The sequence below is a fragment of the Thamnophis elegans genome, chromosome 9, assembly GCF_009769535.1.
Source record: "Thamnophis elegans isolate rThaEle1 chromosome 9, rThaEle1.pri, whole genome shotgun sequence".
In the NCBI taxonomy this organism is placed as follows: Eukaryota; Metazoa; Chordata; class Lepidosauria; order Squamata; family Colubridae; genus Thamnophis; species Thamnophis elegans.
In genome coordinates, this window is record NC_045549.1 from 3,176,025 (window position 1) to 3,190,474 (window position 14,450).

The window sequence follows — 14,450 nt, forward strand, 5'->3', positions numbered from 1 at the left end:
GAGGAAGAGGAGGAGGATGACTGTGGGGGTCCTTGGTGCTCTCTGAACTTGGTGGTTTTCTTGCAGATGTTTCATGGCCCAACTAGGGAACATCATCAGTGCTAGGAGGGAGGGAGGTTTGCAGGGAGGAGGAGGAGGAGGAGGAAGAGGGGAGGAGGAGGAAGAAGAAGAGAAGGAGGAAATGGAAGGGGGGGAGGAGGAGGAGGAGGAGGGGGAGGAGGAGGATGACTGTGGGGTCCTTGGTGCTCTCTGAGCTTGGTGGTTTTCTTGCAGACGTTTCATGGCCCAACTAAGGAACATCATCAGTGTTAGAAGGGAGGGAGGTTTGCAGGGAGGAGGAGGAGGAGGAGGAGGAGGAGGAGGAGGAGGAGGAAGAGAGGAGGAGGAGGAGGAGGAAGAGGAGGAGGAGGAGAAGGAAGGGGGGAGGAGAAGGAGGACGAGGGGGGAGGAAAAAGACTGTGGGGTCCTTGGTGCTCTCTGAGCTTGGTGGTTTTCTTGCAGATGTTTCATGACCCAACTAGGGAACATCATCAGTGCTAGAAGGGAGGGAGGGAGGGAGGGAGGCGGAGGAGGAGGAGGAGGAGGAGGAGGAGGAGGAGGAGGAGGAAGAGGGGAGGAGGAGGAAGAAGAAGAGAAGGAGGAAATGGAAGGGGGGGAGGAGGAGGAGGAGGGGGAGGAGGAAAAAGACTGTGGGGTCCTTGGTGCTCTCTGAGCTTGGTGGTTTTCTTGCAGATGTTTCATGACCCAACTAGGGAACATCATCAGTGCTAGAAGGGAGGGAGGGAGGGAGGGAGGCGGAGGAGGAGGAGGAGGAGGAAGAGGGGAGGAGGAGGAAGAAGAAGAGAAGGAGGAAATGGAAGGGGGGGAGGAGGAGGAGGAGGGGGAGGAGGAAAAAGACTGTGGGGTCCTTGGTGCTCTCTGAGCTTGGCGGTTTTCTTGCAGGCGTTTCGTGGCCCAACTAAGGAACATCATCAGTGCTAGAAGGGAGGGAGGGAGGGAGGAGGAGGAGGAGGAGGAGGAGGAGGAGGAGGGGGAGGGGGAGGAGGAAAAAGACTGTGGGGTCCTTGGTGCTCTCTGAGCTTGGCGGTTTTCTTGCAGGCGTTTCGTGGCCCAACTAAGGAACATCATCAGTGCTAGAAGGGAGGGAGGGAGGGAGGAGGAGGAGGAGGAGGAGGAGGAGGAGGAGGAGGGGGAGGGGGAGGAGGAAAAAGACTGTGGGGTCCTTGGTGCTCTCTGAGCTTGGTGGTTTTCTTGCAGACGTTTCATGGCCCAACTAAGGAACATCATCAGTGCTAGAAGGGAGGGAGGGAGGGAGGAGGAGGAGGAGGAGGAGGAGGAGGAGGAAGATGAGGAGAAAGAGGAGGAAAAGGAGGAGGAGGAGGAAAAAGACTGTGGGGTCCTTGGTGCTTTCTGAGCTTGGTGGTTTTCTTGCAGACGTTTCATGGCCCAACTAAGGAACATGATCCATGTCAGAAGGGGAGGGAGGTTTGCAGGTCATAAGTGTGAAAAAAGGCCTTAAGTTGATTTTTTTCGGTGCCGTTGTAATTTGGAACCCTCGCTAAATGAACGGTCGTAAGTCAAAGGCATTACTCGTATAACGTTCAACTGCTAAATCCCAAACAGATTCTCCCTCTTTCCTTCTTGTGGGGGACTCGAACTGAACACGCCCCAAGAAACGAAGATTAACCACTCTAACAACCTCAAGAAAAACTTCCAAGTATTTATAGCATCAAACGCAGCCACAACTGCTTTCAAAACGTAAATTTTTCCCAACTTCCAGCACCTTTTAGCTTGGCTCGGCGGGATTCAGAGGATGCTTTCCAGAACGAAAAGACACAGACTGGACTTAATCACCCCAACAAGTTTGATTCCTCTTTAAATCAGGCACCTTCGAAGCGGCCGAGTCAATATATCCCGGAGGACCAGAAGGCTGCTACGAAGCGAATGAGGACTTACCTGCAATCCTTGAGATGACGGACTTAAATAGATTTCATGATGGGTTTTTTACAAACCAAGGGATGGAACTTCAATGGGGCCAATCCGGCAAACCGGCCCCAAATTTCTATTTTTTTAATAATAAAAAAAACCAATAAAATCTACATTCGGCTGTCTAAATTTTTTAAAACGAAGGAAGGAGACGCCTCAAACCCAATGCCCTTTTAAAAGTGGTTTTAAAGAGAGGCGGAGCAAAGTTTCAGAGGAGGAGGGAAGCCTCTGGCACTGGCCGAGGCACAAACATTAGGAGCACAAAAAGAGCATTTAGAAGCTGCAAACTTCCTAAAAAGAAAAAAGCAAGAAAAGAGGGCCAGGGGAAGGGGGAAAAAAAGCGTCAGGAAAAAGATGAAATCAAAAACTTGGTCACCTACAATACCTTTTTTTTTTAATTTCTGCAATAATCCTTCCCGTTAATTTGTCCCTTTTCCGTGATTTTAAGCCATCATAAAACCATAACTGAAAGCGGGCAAAAGGAACAGGAGGCCGAAGGAGGCTGGGCACCCGGCACTGGAGCCAGAGGCAAGTGGAGGCACCAATGCCAGTTTCCGGACTGGCCTTAAATAACCAAGATTGGGTCTACAGCAGAGGAAGAAGAATTTTACTGGGCTTGTACACCCATTTGACTGCAATTTCTGTTTGCCCCGCAAGAAACTCGTTAAGTTTTTGATTAACTTTAATTTGAGTATGAGCGTTATTATGTCACTGCAGATTTCTATACATTTGGATTTTTTTTAAAAAAATCATGGCTCACCTTTATTCAATACAATTTTAGAGAAGGTGTTAGAGAAGGGAGGAAAAAGAGGGAGGGAGAGGAAGAAAAAAGAGGGAGGGAGGGAGGGAGGGAGGAAGGAAGGAAGGAAGGAAGGAAGGAAGGAAGGAAGGATAAAGAGAGAGGCAGGCAGGCAGGAAAGATGGAAAGAAGGAGGGAGGGAAGGAAGGAAGGAAGGAAAAAGAGGGAGGAAGGAAGGATAAAGAGAGAGTGAGGCAGGCAGGCAGGAAAGAAGGATAGGAGAGAGGGAAGGAGGAAGGGAGGAAGAAAAAAGAGGGAGAAAGGAAAGAAGGAAAAAGAGGGAGGGAGGGAGGGAAGAAAAAGAGGGAGGGAGGAAGGAAGGATAAAGAGAGAGGGAGGCAGGCAGGCAGGAAAGAAGGATAGAAGGAGAGAGGGAAGGAGGAAGGGAGGAAGGAAAAAGAGGGAGAAAGGAAAGAAGGAAAAAGAGGGAGCGAGGGAGGGAATAAAAAGAGAGAGGAAGGAAGGATAAAGAGAGAGGGAGGCAGGCAGGCAGGAAAGAAGGATAGAAGGAGAGAGGGAAGGAGGAAGGGAGGAATGAAAAAGAGGGAGAAAGGAAAGAAGGAAAAAGAGGGAGGGAGGGAGGGAGGGGGGAAGAAAAAGAGAGAGGAAGGAAGGAAGGATAAAGAGAGAGGGAGGCAGGCAGGCAAGAAAGAAGGATAGAAGGAGAGAGGGAAGGAGGAAGGGAGGAATGAAAAAGAGGGAGAAAGGAAAGAAGGAAAAAGAGAGAGGGAGGGAGGAAGGATAAAGAGAGAGCGAGAGAGCCAGGCAGGAAAAAAGATAGAGGGAGGGAGGAAGGGAGGGAGGAAGGAAGGAAGGAAGGAAGGAAGGAAGGAAGGAAAAACAGGAAAAGGATAGAGGGAGGGAGGGAAGATAAAGAGGGAGGGAAGATAAAGAGAGAGGAGGGAGGCAGACAGGCAGGAAAGGATAGAAGGGGAGTGGAGGAAAAAGAGGGAGGAAGGGATAAAGAGAGAGGGAGGCAGGCAGGCAGGAAAAAAGGATAGAGGGAGGGAAGGAGGCAGGCAGGCATGGAGGGAGGCAAGAAGGAAGGAAAACAGGAAAGGGTAACGGTAGAGAGGGAGGGAGGAAAAAGAGGGAGAGAGGAAGGAAGGATAAAGAAAGAGGGAGGAAGGCAGGCAGGAAAAAAGGATACAGGAAGGGAGGAAGGGAGGGAGGGAAGGAAAAACAGGAAAGAAGGATAGAGGGAGGGAGGGAGGGAGGGAGGGGGGAAGACTATAACCAAAGTGCTGGGCTGTGCAGCTTAATCTGTATTTCCCTAAAAAAATCATGCTGATAGGAACCAGGCATCCATCCTGCTAATCGTCACTTTTTAAAAATTCAAATAATGGCTCCTGAAAGCCTTCCGTGGCTTTTCCTTTCCCTGTCTCCTGCCCTGCCCCTCCCACACAGATACAAAAAGGGAGCATCTGTTCACCATATTTCTGTTTTCAGAATGATGAATAAAACATTTCAGGAAACAGATTCATACACAGAAATGCTCAACTCCAGCCCAAAATGATTTCAAGATTATTGCATTCCTGTTCGGTCGGAGAGAGAGAGAGAGAGGGAAGCCTCGGCGGGGAGAGGCGTTTTCTACCTTGGGAAAACACGGCCCTGTTTGCAAGGGGATTACAAGGAGGATTAGGTGCTTTGGGGAGTTATAGTCTCTCGTGAACACGGGAAGTGTTGTTAATACCACTTTACAAGGCCTTGGTAAGGCCACACTTGGAATTCGGCATCCAGTTTTGGTCGCCACGATGTAGAAAAGATGTGGAGACTCTAGAAAGAGTGCAGAGAAGAGCAACAAAGAGGATTCGGGGACTGGAGGCTAAAACGTTGGAAGAAAGGTTGCAGGAACTGGGGATGTCTAGTTGACGTCCTGCCCCTGGCCTTCACAATGCAACGGTCACTGCCTTATGGACGTTGACATTTACGAAGATTAAGTCCTAAGTCCTATGTCTAGTTGAATGAAAAGAAGGACCAGGGGAGACATGATAGCATCTTCCAGTATTTGAGGGGCTGTCGCAGAAGGTGATTTAATCCGCTTTATAGCTTCATCTACACTTAGGGAAAAAAATGTGCATTTTTCATCTCCATAGGACAGCTCCTAAAATGCAAGGGAACAGCCTGGATGTGCTGTGATTGTCAAGATACGGAAGTTGTTGAGTGCGCCGTAAACTAGGGCTAAGGGAACTAGCTATGGTTATCCTAAGGAAGAGAAGGACTAGGAGGGACTTGATAGCAGAGTTCCAATCTCTCAGGGGTTGCCCCAAAGAAGGGGGGGGGGAGTCAAGCAGGGGTGAACTCTAGCAGATTCTGGAGAACCGGTAGCAGAAATTTTGAGTAGTTGGGAAAACCGGCCAATGCCACCTCTGGCTGGCCCCAGAGTGGGGAGGGAATGGGAGATTTTGCAGTATCCTTCCCCTGCCACGCCCACCAAGCCACGCCCACCAAGCCACGCCCACAGAACCTATAGTTTAAAAAAAAATGAATTTCACCACTTGAATTTCAAGCTATTGCCCAAAACTCCTGAAGAAGGCAGGATGAGAAGCAACGGGTGGAAACTCACCAAGGAAAGACGCAACCTGGAACTCAGAAAGAACAGTGTGGGAAATTAACCAGTGGAACAACTTGCCACTAGAAGCTATGGGTATTCCAACAACGGAAGTTTTTAAGAAGAGATCGGACAACCGCTTGTCTGGAATGGTAGAGGAACTGTGATGGCTAATCTTTTTCTAAAGGTGTGCCAAAATTGTGCATGTGCCCTGACCCACAATGCAATGCGCCCCACCACCTGCTCGTGCGTGCGCAACCCCACCCACCAGGGGGGAGTTTTCACCCTCTTCAGGCTCCGGAGGCTTTCCTGAAGCCCGGGAAGGGCGAAAAACGGGCCCAATGGCCAACCGGAAGGCTGAAAATCAGCAGGCCGCGCCGGATATGAGGGCCGGTGTGCCAGCAAATATGGCTCAAGTGGCACATGCGTGCCATAGATTGTCCATCCCGGGTAGAGGGTTTCCTGCTTGAGCCCTGGGGTTGGACTAAAAGACCTCCAAGGTCCCTTCCAACTCTGTTGTTCTGTGATCAGTCTGGAGAGGCTGGGAGATCTGGTCCCATCCTCCCCCCACCCACCAGGGTATCAGTTTAGTTCAGTTTAGTTTAGTTTTATTGATCTTGTATGCCGCCCACTCCCAAAGGACTCCGGGCGGCTTACAATAAAACAAGGGAAGGGGGGTAATACACAAAACAACATATTAAAAAACACAACAGTCACAACTTCCGAGGGGCTGGGTATTTTGAAAGCCCCCCGGCCTGCTGGAGCAGCCAGGACTTAACGGCTTTGCGGAAGGCCGGGAAGGTAGTAAGGGTCCAGATCGCCACAGGGAGATCGTTCCAGAGGGCTGGAGCCGCGACAGAGAAGGCCCTCCCCCGGGGAGTCGCCAGCCGACATTGGCTGGCAGATGGAATCCGGAGAAGACCTAACCTGTGTGATCTAATCGGTCTGTGGGAGGTGATCGGCAGGAGGCGGTCTCTCAGGTACCCAGGTCCGATGCCATGAAGCGCTTTATAGGTAGCGACCAGCACCTTGAAGCGGGTCCAGAGACTAATGGGTAGCCAGTGCAGCTCACGGAGGATAGGTGTGACGTGGGTGTACCTGGGTGCACCCACGATCGCTCGCGTGGCTGCGTTCTGGACCAGCTGAAGTCTTCGAACACTCTTCAAGGGCAGCCCCATGTAGAGCACGTTACAATAATCCTTCATGCCTGTGAACTAGGAAGGGGGGGGAGCCATTTGTTCCTCTGCATTAAACCCTAACCATGTAGACTCCTCCTCATTCATGGCCCAACAGAAGCATAAAGGTTGCAGTGTTGCAATCGCTTCCAAATTGCACAAAAACACACAGCCCGGATGCAAATAAAAGTCAACAATGATTATCTCTTTATTCCATAAAATTCTGTTAGCTCTTCATATAATAAGCAGGCTATTTCCTCAATTCTAAATAGCTGGGTTTGTTGTAATAAAATCAGCCACAGGTAAATATATATGTATCAGCTGGAGCAAGCACAAAGATGAAAGGTGAATCAAATTGCAGGTAGTCCTCATTTAGCGACCACAACTGGGGCCACTTAAGTGAAAACCACAGGACTGCAACTGTGCTTAGTTCAGTTTTTTGCTATCTATACATAAAAGCGAAATACCACTCATGCATCGTCACAAAATCTCCAGAACCGTAAAGCCTACAAACTTGAAATTTGCCATGTATTTTCCTCTTGGCTTCTAGGTGTTCGCTAAGAAAGGATTTGTCAAAATGACCATCGGATCATCAGTATTTCTTAAACAGTCTTATATTAACACATGTCGATGCTAAGGCATTTGACATTCTACTGACCCTCCCCACCTGAAAAGAACTCTGTTCCAACTGCCAGTTGCCTTATATTAACACACTCGGATGCTAAGGAGTTACACATTCTACATTAATGTCCAAACTTTAAGTCTCAAGCCCAGTCACATAGTTTCGTAGCTAAGCACAGGTATCCAGCTAGTTCTTAATATTTCCTTCAGCCAAACTACTATTCTCTCCCTCTCTTGGTGTTGGATAAAGAAAACAAGTAAAAATAAAACAGAGAGACAGCGTGAAAAATTGTAAATGAAAGGATTGGTGGTTAAGGGTTTGGTTGGTTGGTTTTTTTGTACTGTGGTAATTTCAAATGGTCGTTAAACGAGGCAGACACTACCCGTACACAATTCCATCTTCCCTTCAATCACCACATTACTTTCATTCTAATTCTTTTTTTTAAAAAAATCTGAGATGGCTCTCATTTGATGCACAGAGCAATTTTGTTTTGGCTGAAGAAAAAAAAAAAACAACCCACAAATTTAACACGGCTAAACACTTTTAACAGAAACCTCCAGAACAAAGTTAAAAAAAAAGTTTTCCCACAAATCTCATGCTGTATGACTGCGTTTGAATAAAGAGCTTTTTTTCCCTTTTGATTTACACTGGTGATTAATTGCTTTAGCCTTTCCTGCTGATTGTCGTTGTGCTCTATTCACTATTCTCTTCTCTTCTCTTCTCCATTTTATTCCGCATTCTATTCTAATTATTATTCTATTGTATTGTATTCTACTCTAATTCTTCATTCTATTCTATTCTATTGCATTCTACTCTATTCCATTCTGCATTTTATTCTATGAGATAATTAGATTTGAAAGATAGATAGATGGAGGGAGGGAGGTAGATAGATGAGAATTAGATTTGATGGATGAATTTGATAGAAGATAGATAGATGAGAATTAGATTTGATTGATGGATGGATGGATTTGATAGAAGACAGATAGATGATAGATAGATAGATGATAGATAGATAGATAGATAGATAGATAGATAGATAGATAGATAGATAGAGATAGATAGATAGATAGATAGATAGATAGATAGATAGATAGATAGGCCAGAGAGAGATTTAGATGGATGGATGGATGGATGGATTTGATAGAAGATAGATAGATAGATGAGAATTAGATTTGATGGATGGATGGATTTGATAGAAGATAGATGATAGATAGATAGATAGATAGATAGATAGATAGATAGATAGATATTGTATTCTTCATTCTATTCTATTGCATTCTACTGTATTCCATTCTGCATTTTATTCTATTCTAATTATTATTCTAGTCTATTCTGCATTCTATTCCATTCCTATTCTACTGTACTGTACTGTACATTCTGCATTCTATTTCTATTTCTAATTCTAATTCTCATTTTAATTCTACTCGGCTGGCTAGAGTTGAGAAGCTAAGCCTTTGAGCCTTGCCCGAAATTGACCAGAGGAGCCAGACAATGCCACTGCCCAAGGAAGTCCATCCTTTTTAAAGTCTCTCTTGTCTTGCCGTATGCCAGCCGGCTCCTATGCATCAAATGGTACAGATATTGGCTCAGGGATGAGAGTAGGAGCTGAACGCAATCTGAAATTGGACACACAAAGAGGACAACAGAGGAAGGGAAAGGAGAGGGGGGAGATGGGTTGCACAAAGGAAAAAAAATGAAATGTTTATTTCAGGGTCTGCACCAACAAACTGCTCTACGCAACATGGGACTTTTCCATCAGCCTCAAAATGTAAAACAAAAACTCTGTGACCCTTCAGATCCGCTAGGCTGACTTGCTCCGGGAACTTCCTAGACAACCACAGATTGACAGAGATGGAAGGGACCTTGTAGGTCATCTAGTCCAACCCCCCGCTCAAGCAGGAGACCCTGTGTCATTTCTGAGAGATGGCAGTCCAGTCTCTTCTTGAAAGCTTCCAGTGATGAAGCTCCCACAACTTCTGAATAACAGAATAATAACAGAATAACAGAGTCGGAAGGGACCTTGTAGGTCATCTAGTCCAACCCCCCGCTCAAGCAGGAGCCCGAACATCATTTCTGACAGAGGGAAGTCCAGCCTCTTCTTGAAAGCCTCCAGGGATGAAGCTCCCACAACTTCCGAAGGCAACTTCTGTTCCGCTGATTGTTCTCACCATCAGAAAAGTTCCTCCTTATTTCCAGGTTGAATCTCTCCTTGGTCAGTTTCCATCCATTCTTCCTTCTCTGGCCTTTGGGTGCTTTGAGAAAAAGCTTGACCCCAGGACTCACAGGAAATTAATAAAAGGGGATTTTGTCGGGACAAGGAGTTTGCTTCAGACTCTCGGGAAACCTCGCTCAGAACAATGGCTCCATCATCAGGCCTGGGAGTCAGGTGAGATCTCGAGATGGCTCCATTGCTTTTGTTATCATCTGTCATTTTTGCTCAGCCTTGTGATTTTTTTAAAAATATATTTAATGATGATTTTTTAAAACATGTCTGTTTAACTGATGTGCACTGCCCTGACTTTTACCTACACAATTTGGGATGAAGGCCCCATGGAATGGTTGTGGGAGTAGGAATGGATTTCCAGAGGAAAAATTTCAGAGGACAGGAACCATTTGCGCCACTCAGGTGACCCTGAGGACAGAGATAAACCTCCTAGTGGCCTCAACGACTCTCTAAAAGGATGCAAATGACCAGCTGTCTGCAAGGAGTGTAAATCCTTCCATTCCTCACTATCCAGGCAGAGCTGAAGAAGCTTCTGGGGTGAGAAGCGAAACGACTTCAAAGAAAAAAACAGAAAGTCCAGTTGCTTCCTGGAAAGGCATCCTTGGGACAGCCATAACGGGGATGACTGAGAATCTTTACAGACTTACACCGCCCAGAGTTACCATATTTTTCGGAGTAAATTTTTTTTAAAAAAAATTTGCACTTTGCAGACCTCCCAAATCTTCTGCATGCCTCGTTTTTTGTGGAAAACGGGGCATGCAGAGAGTTTGAGAGGCCTCCATAGTGCTCATCGGGTCTGGGGGGGGGGGGGGAATGAGCAAAAACGGTCCGTTTTTTCCCTCGTTTTTGCCCTCCCCAGCCTTCAGGAGCACTTTGCAGGCCTCCCAAACCCTCTGCACGTCCATTTTGGTGAAGGGGGCGGGGTTTCAGGAGGCCAAAAGTACTGCATTCAGTGTATAAGACGCACCCAGATTTTCACCCTCTTTTGGGGGGGGGGGGGAGATGCGTCGTATAGTCCGAAAAATGCGGTACTTTTCTTAAGATGGGCAGCCATGAACACCAACGGCATTGACAAAAATCCTCATCAGTCAATTGCAAAAGGCATTTGCTATTCGGCACAGCATACAACCCACGGCAACACCTTTAACACCTCCACGTCCCTCTATCCCAGGCTCCTTCAGAAAGATTTGATAGGCGGACAAAAATGCCAAATCCAGTCCAAAATATTATTAATTTTGAATGTAATCTAAATGTTGGGAATTTAAAATGTTAATGATTGGAGAAGGGGAATTTGCGCGATATCTTTTGGGAAAGAAGAAATAGAGCAAACAACTGGAAAAACCTTTTTAAAAAGTAAGAAGAAATACAGGGCGTTCAGTGACGTTAACTATGTGTAAACATTGAATAAGCAATGATAAAGAATTAAGTAAAGAGAATAATGTTGTTGAAGCGGGAATAGCTAAGATGTTGTGGTAAATGATTAAGTTGAGATGAATTAGCAATAATTGAAGATTTTTCTTAAAAAGGTGCCTAGCAATGATAAGTAAGACTAAACGAATCGATGGAAAAAGACAAAGGATTATATAAAAGAGATAAATACTGATAAAAGTGGGGAGATTAGAATACAATAAAACTATGATTATAAATGTGATGTATAAGATGTGACCTGGTAAACACTCTGCCCATAAAGTATGTATGTTAGAAAAATAAAAATTCAAGAAAACTTGTAAAAAAAAAAAAAAGCCAAATCCAGTCTGAACATCTGGCTGATCACAACAATCAGGAATCACAAAAGGCAGTTTTACTCTGAACAGCTTCCATCCAGCGTTTAAAACAGCATCCATTCTTTCACAACATCACACACACAAAAACCTTTTTCCTATCTCAGGTCCTCGGGAAGGACGCGGGAGGGGAATAAAAATGCCAAATCTGGTCTAAAACATCGGCCGGCTGGCAGTAATGAAATAAAACATATGGGGGTGTCTTACCTGGATTTTTATGGGCCAGGTGAAGTTGCTGACGTAGACAAAGAAAGTGATGTTGGGATTGTTGCGGAAATCAAATTTCTCGTTGGAGAAGCTGTCCTTATATTCCTTGACTTGATTCTTGGAAACCACTGGAATCTCCTCTCCGGCCTGTGTGCCAGCTTTGGAGGAATTTTAAATTAAAAAAAAAAAGGAAATTAGAAAGGACACTAATGTCAGGACCTTTGGAGATAATAGATTGAAACTGTCGTTCAATCCCAGTGACCCCCATTGACAGCTATTGACCCGGTCACATCTATTAAACTTCGTCAACCACTGGAGGTTACTGGCTGAGTGAGCAATCAGGACCGTTACCTGGAGAAATGCCAAATTATCTACAAGTAAAGGTATAGGTTCCTCTCGCACATCTGTGCCAGTTGTTCTCGACTCTAGGGGGCGGTGCTCATCTCCGTTTCAAAGCCGAAGAGCCAGCGCTGTCCGAAGACGTCTCCGTGGTCATGTGGCCGGCATGACTCAATGCCGAAGGCGCATGGAACGCTGTTCCCTTCCCACCAAAGGTGGTTCCTATTTTTCTACTTGCATTTTACATGCTTTCGAACTGCTAGGTTGGCAGAAGCTGGGAGAAGTCACGGGAGCTCACTCCGTTACGCGGCACTAGGGATTCAAACCGCAGAACTGCCGACCTTTCTGATTTCAGTCTTAGCCACTGAGTCACCACGTCCCTCATTATCTACAAGCAGTCCTTGACTTATGAGCACAACGGGGCCCAAAATGTACGTTGCTAAAGTGAGACATTTCTTAAATGAGTTTTGCACCCGTTGTACAGCTTTTCTTGCCACAGGTGTTAAGCGAATCATTGCCCTTGTTAAGTTAGGTCGTTAAGTGAGCCTAGCTTCCCTATCCACTTGGCTTGTCCGAAGGTCGCAAAAAAGGATCGCGTGACCCCAGGACACTCCAACCGCCACAAATACGAGTCAGCTGCCCAGCGCCGGAAGTCGGATCACGTGACCACAAGGATGCTACAATGGTGTTAAGTGTGAAAACGGTCGTAAGTGGTTGTTTTTTTCAGTTCCTTGTCACTTTGAATGGTCACTAAATGAACGGTTGTTAAGCCTGTCGACTAAATCCTCGTGTGCTGATCTCCAGCAATATCCCAACCAGGAACGGTAAAAAATCTTGACATTTTAAACATGTTCTCAATTGCGGAGTTGGCAGTCGGCGGTGGCTTGATTTTACGCCGTAGAGAAAGCTGACAGTTTAAATTTTAGCACGAACATTTGTGGGCACGATTAGAAAACCCCCAAGGAAACCTTCTCAGTTCCTCTAAGAAAGTGAACAACAGGGGGCCAGAGAATCGGTGTTAGATCAGACTGAACATGCTTCAGTGCAGAAAAGGCCCATGCTCTGACTTTTGAAAGCAAGGATGGGTGACTGAAAACCTCTTTACGACCTGTGGACTTCAACCCCCAGAATTCCTGAGCCAGCTTCCCTCTTCCTGGATTCATTCAGATGTTTTTAAAACTCACAGCCTGTGCACAGCATACACACTTCCGGCCCCATCTGCCTCTTCCCTCTTCCTGGATTCATTCAGATGTTTTTAAAACTCACAGCCTGTGCACAGCACACACACTTCCAGCCCCTCTGCCTCTTCCCTCTTCCTGGATTCACTCAGATGTTTTTAAAACTCACAGCCTGTGCACAGCACACACACTTCCAGCCCCTCTGCCTCTTCCCTCTTCCTGGATTCATTCAGATGTTTTTAAAACTCACAGCCTGTGCACAGCACACACACTTCCAGCCCCTCTGCCTCTTCCCTCTTCCTGGATTCATTCAGATGTTTTTAAAACTCACAGCCTGTGCACAGCACACACACTTCCAGCCCCTCTGCCTCTTCCCTCTTCCTGGATTCACTCAGATGTTTTTAAAACTCACACAAGACATTTTTAAAACCCACAGCCTGTGCACAGCACACACACTTCCAGCCTCATCTGCCTCTTCCCTCTTCCTGGATTCACTCAGACGTTTTTAAAACCCACAGCCTGTGCACAATACACACTGGCTCAGGAATTCTGGGAGTTGAAATCCACAGGTCATAAAAAGGTCTTAAGTCACCCATCCTTGCTTTAAAACAGCGGTCACCAACTGATGGTCCGCGAGAAAATGTTGGTGGTCCCCCAAAAAATTATTTGCATTTTTTAATATTGCACTAAATCCGGGGTCCTCAAACTACGGCCCCTGGAACGGACGCGTGCAATGAACGCTAGTGTTGCTGCAGAGAGTCTCCCCCTTTCGGGTCTTTTTGTTCGGGTCGGAGGGAGGGGGGCAGAAAAATGTGGAAAAATGGACAAAAGTCACTTTTGGGAGTGGCGTTGTAACTTTGAACGCTCGCTAAGCGAAGTGTTGTTGAGTCGAGGTCTACCTGCATTGGGGGAAACGTTCCTCACCTGCGAAGCTTGTCGACCAAGTGATGTTAAGGTTGAAGTTTTTCGAAGCGTTGATAAACATGTCCAGGTCTCTGTTTTGCTGGGTTCAAGGAAATAAAGAGAGAAAGAGGCATTCAGGCTTTAAGCATCAGGCAACCTCTGCACCAGGGGCCCTCCACATGTTTAAAAGGGGGGCCAATTCATGGTCCCTCAGACTGCTGGGGGTGGTGGTGTTGGACTGGCTAGGTGGGCATATGAAGGGGTGTGGCTTACTTGGGGGAGGGTGGGGGACTTCTGTTTCTCTCTCCCCCCCCTCTCCATCTCTCTCTTCCTCTCCCTCTGTCTCCCTCTGTCTCTCTCTCTCCATCTCTCTCTCTCCATCTCTCTCTTCCTCCCACTCTGTCTCTCTCTCTCCTTCTCCCATCACTCCCTGTCTCTCTCTCCTTCTCTCTCCATCTCTGTCTCTCTCTCTCTCTCTCTCTCCATCGGTCTATCTCTCTCCATCTCTCTTCCTCCCACTCTGTCTCCCTCTCTGTCTCTCTCTCTTCCCATCTCTCTTCCTCCCACTGTCTCTCTCTCTCCCTCTCCATCTATCTCTCCAGCTCTCTCTTCCTCCCACTCTGTCTCTCTCCCTCTCCCCTCTCTCCCTGTCTGTCTCTCCTTCTCTCTACATCTCTCTCTGTCT

At 46.7% G+C, this 14,450-nt stretch overlaps 1 protein-coding gene across 2 annotated transcripts in view; it reads right to left on the minus strand.

The window, feature by feature from the left end:
* Window positions 1–14,450, minus strand: part of ATRN (attractin) — a 142,333-nt gene that overhangs the window by 20,159 nt on the left and 107,724 nt on the right. Inside the window, exons 23-25 of one of the 2 annotated variants that reach the window (XM_032223690.1) lie at window positions 13,787–13,865; window positions 11,346–11,503; window positions 8,522–8,749 (exon numbers count right to left, since the gene is read on the minus strand). In XM_032223690.1, the coding sequence (XP_032079581.1) occupies window positions 8,720–8,749; window positions 11,346–11,503; window positions 13,787–13,865 (267 nt within the window). In that variant the 3' untranslated portion in view covers window positions 8,522–8,719. Of the gene's footprint in view, window positions 1–8,521; window positions 8,750–11,345; window positions 11,504–13,786; window positions 13,866–14,450 lie in introns of those variants that run through there. The other variant, XM_032223689.1, reaches the window with a different exon arrangement.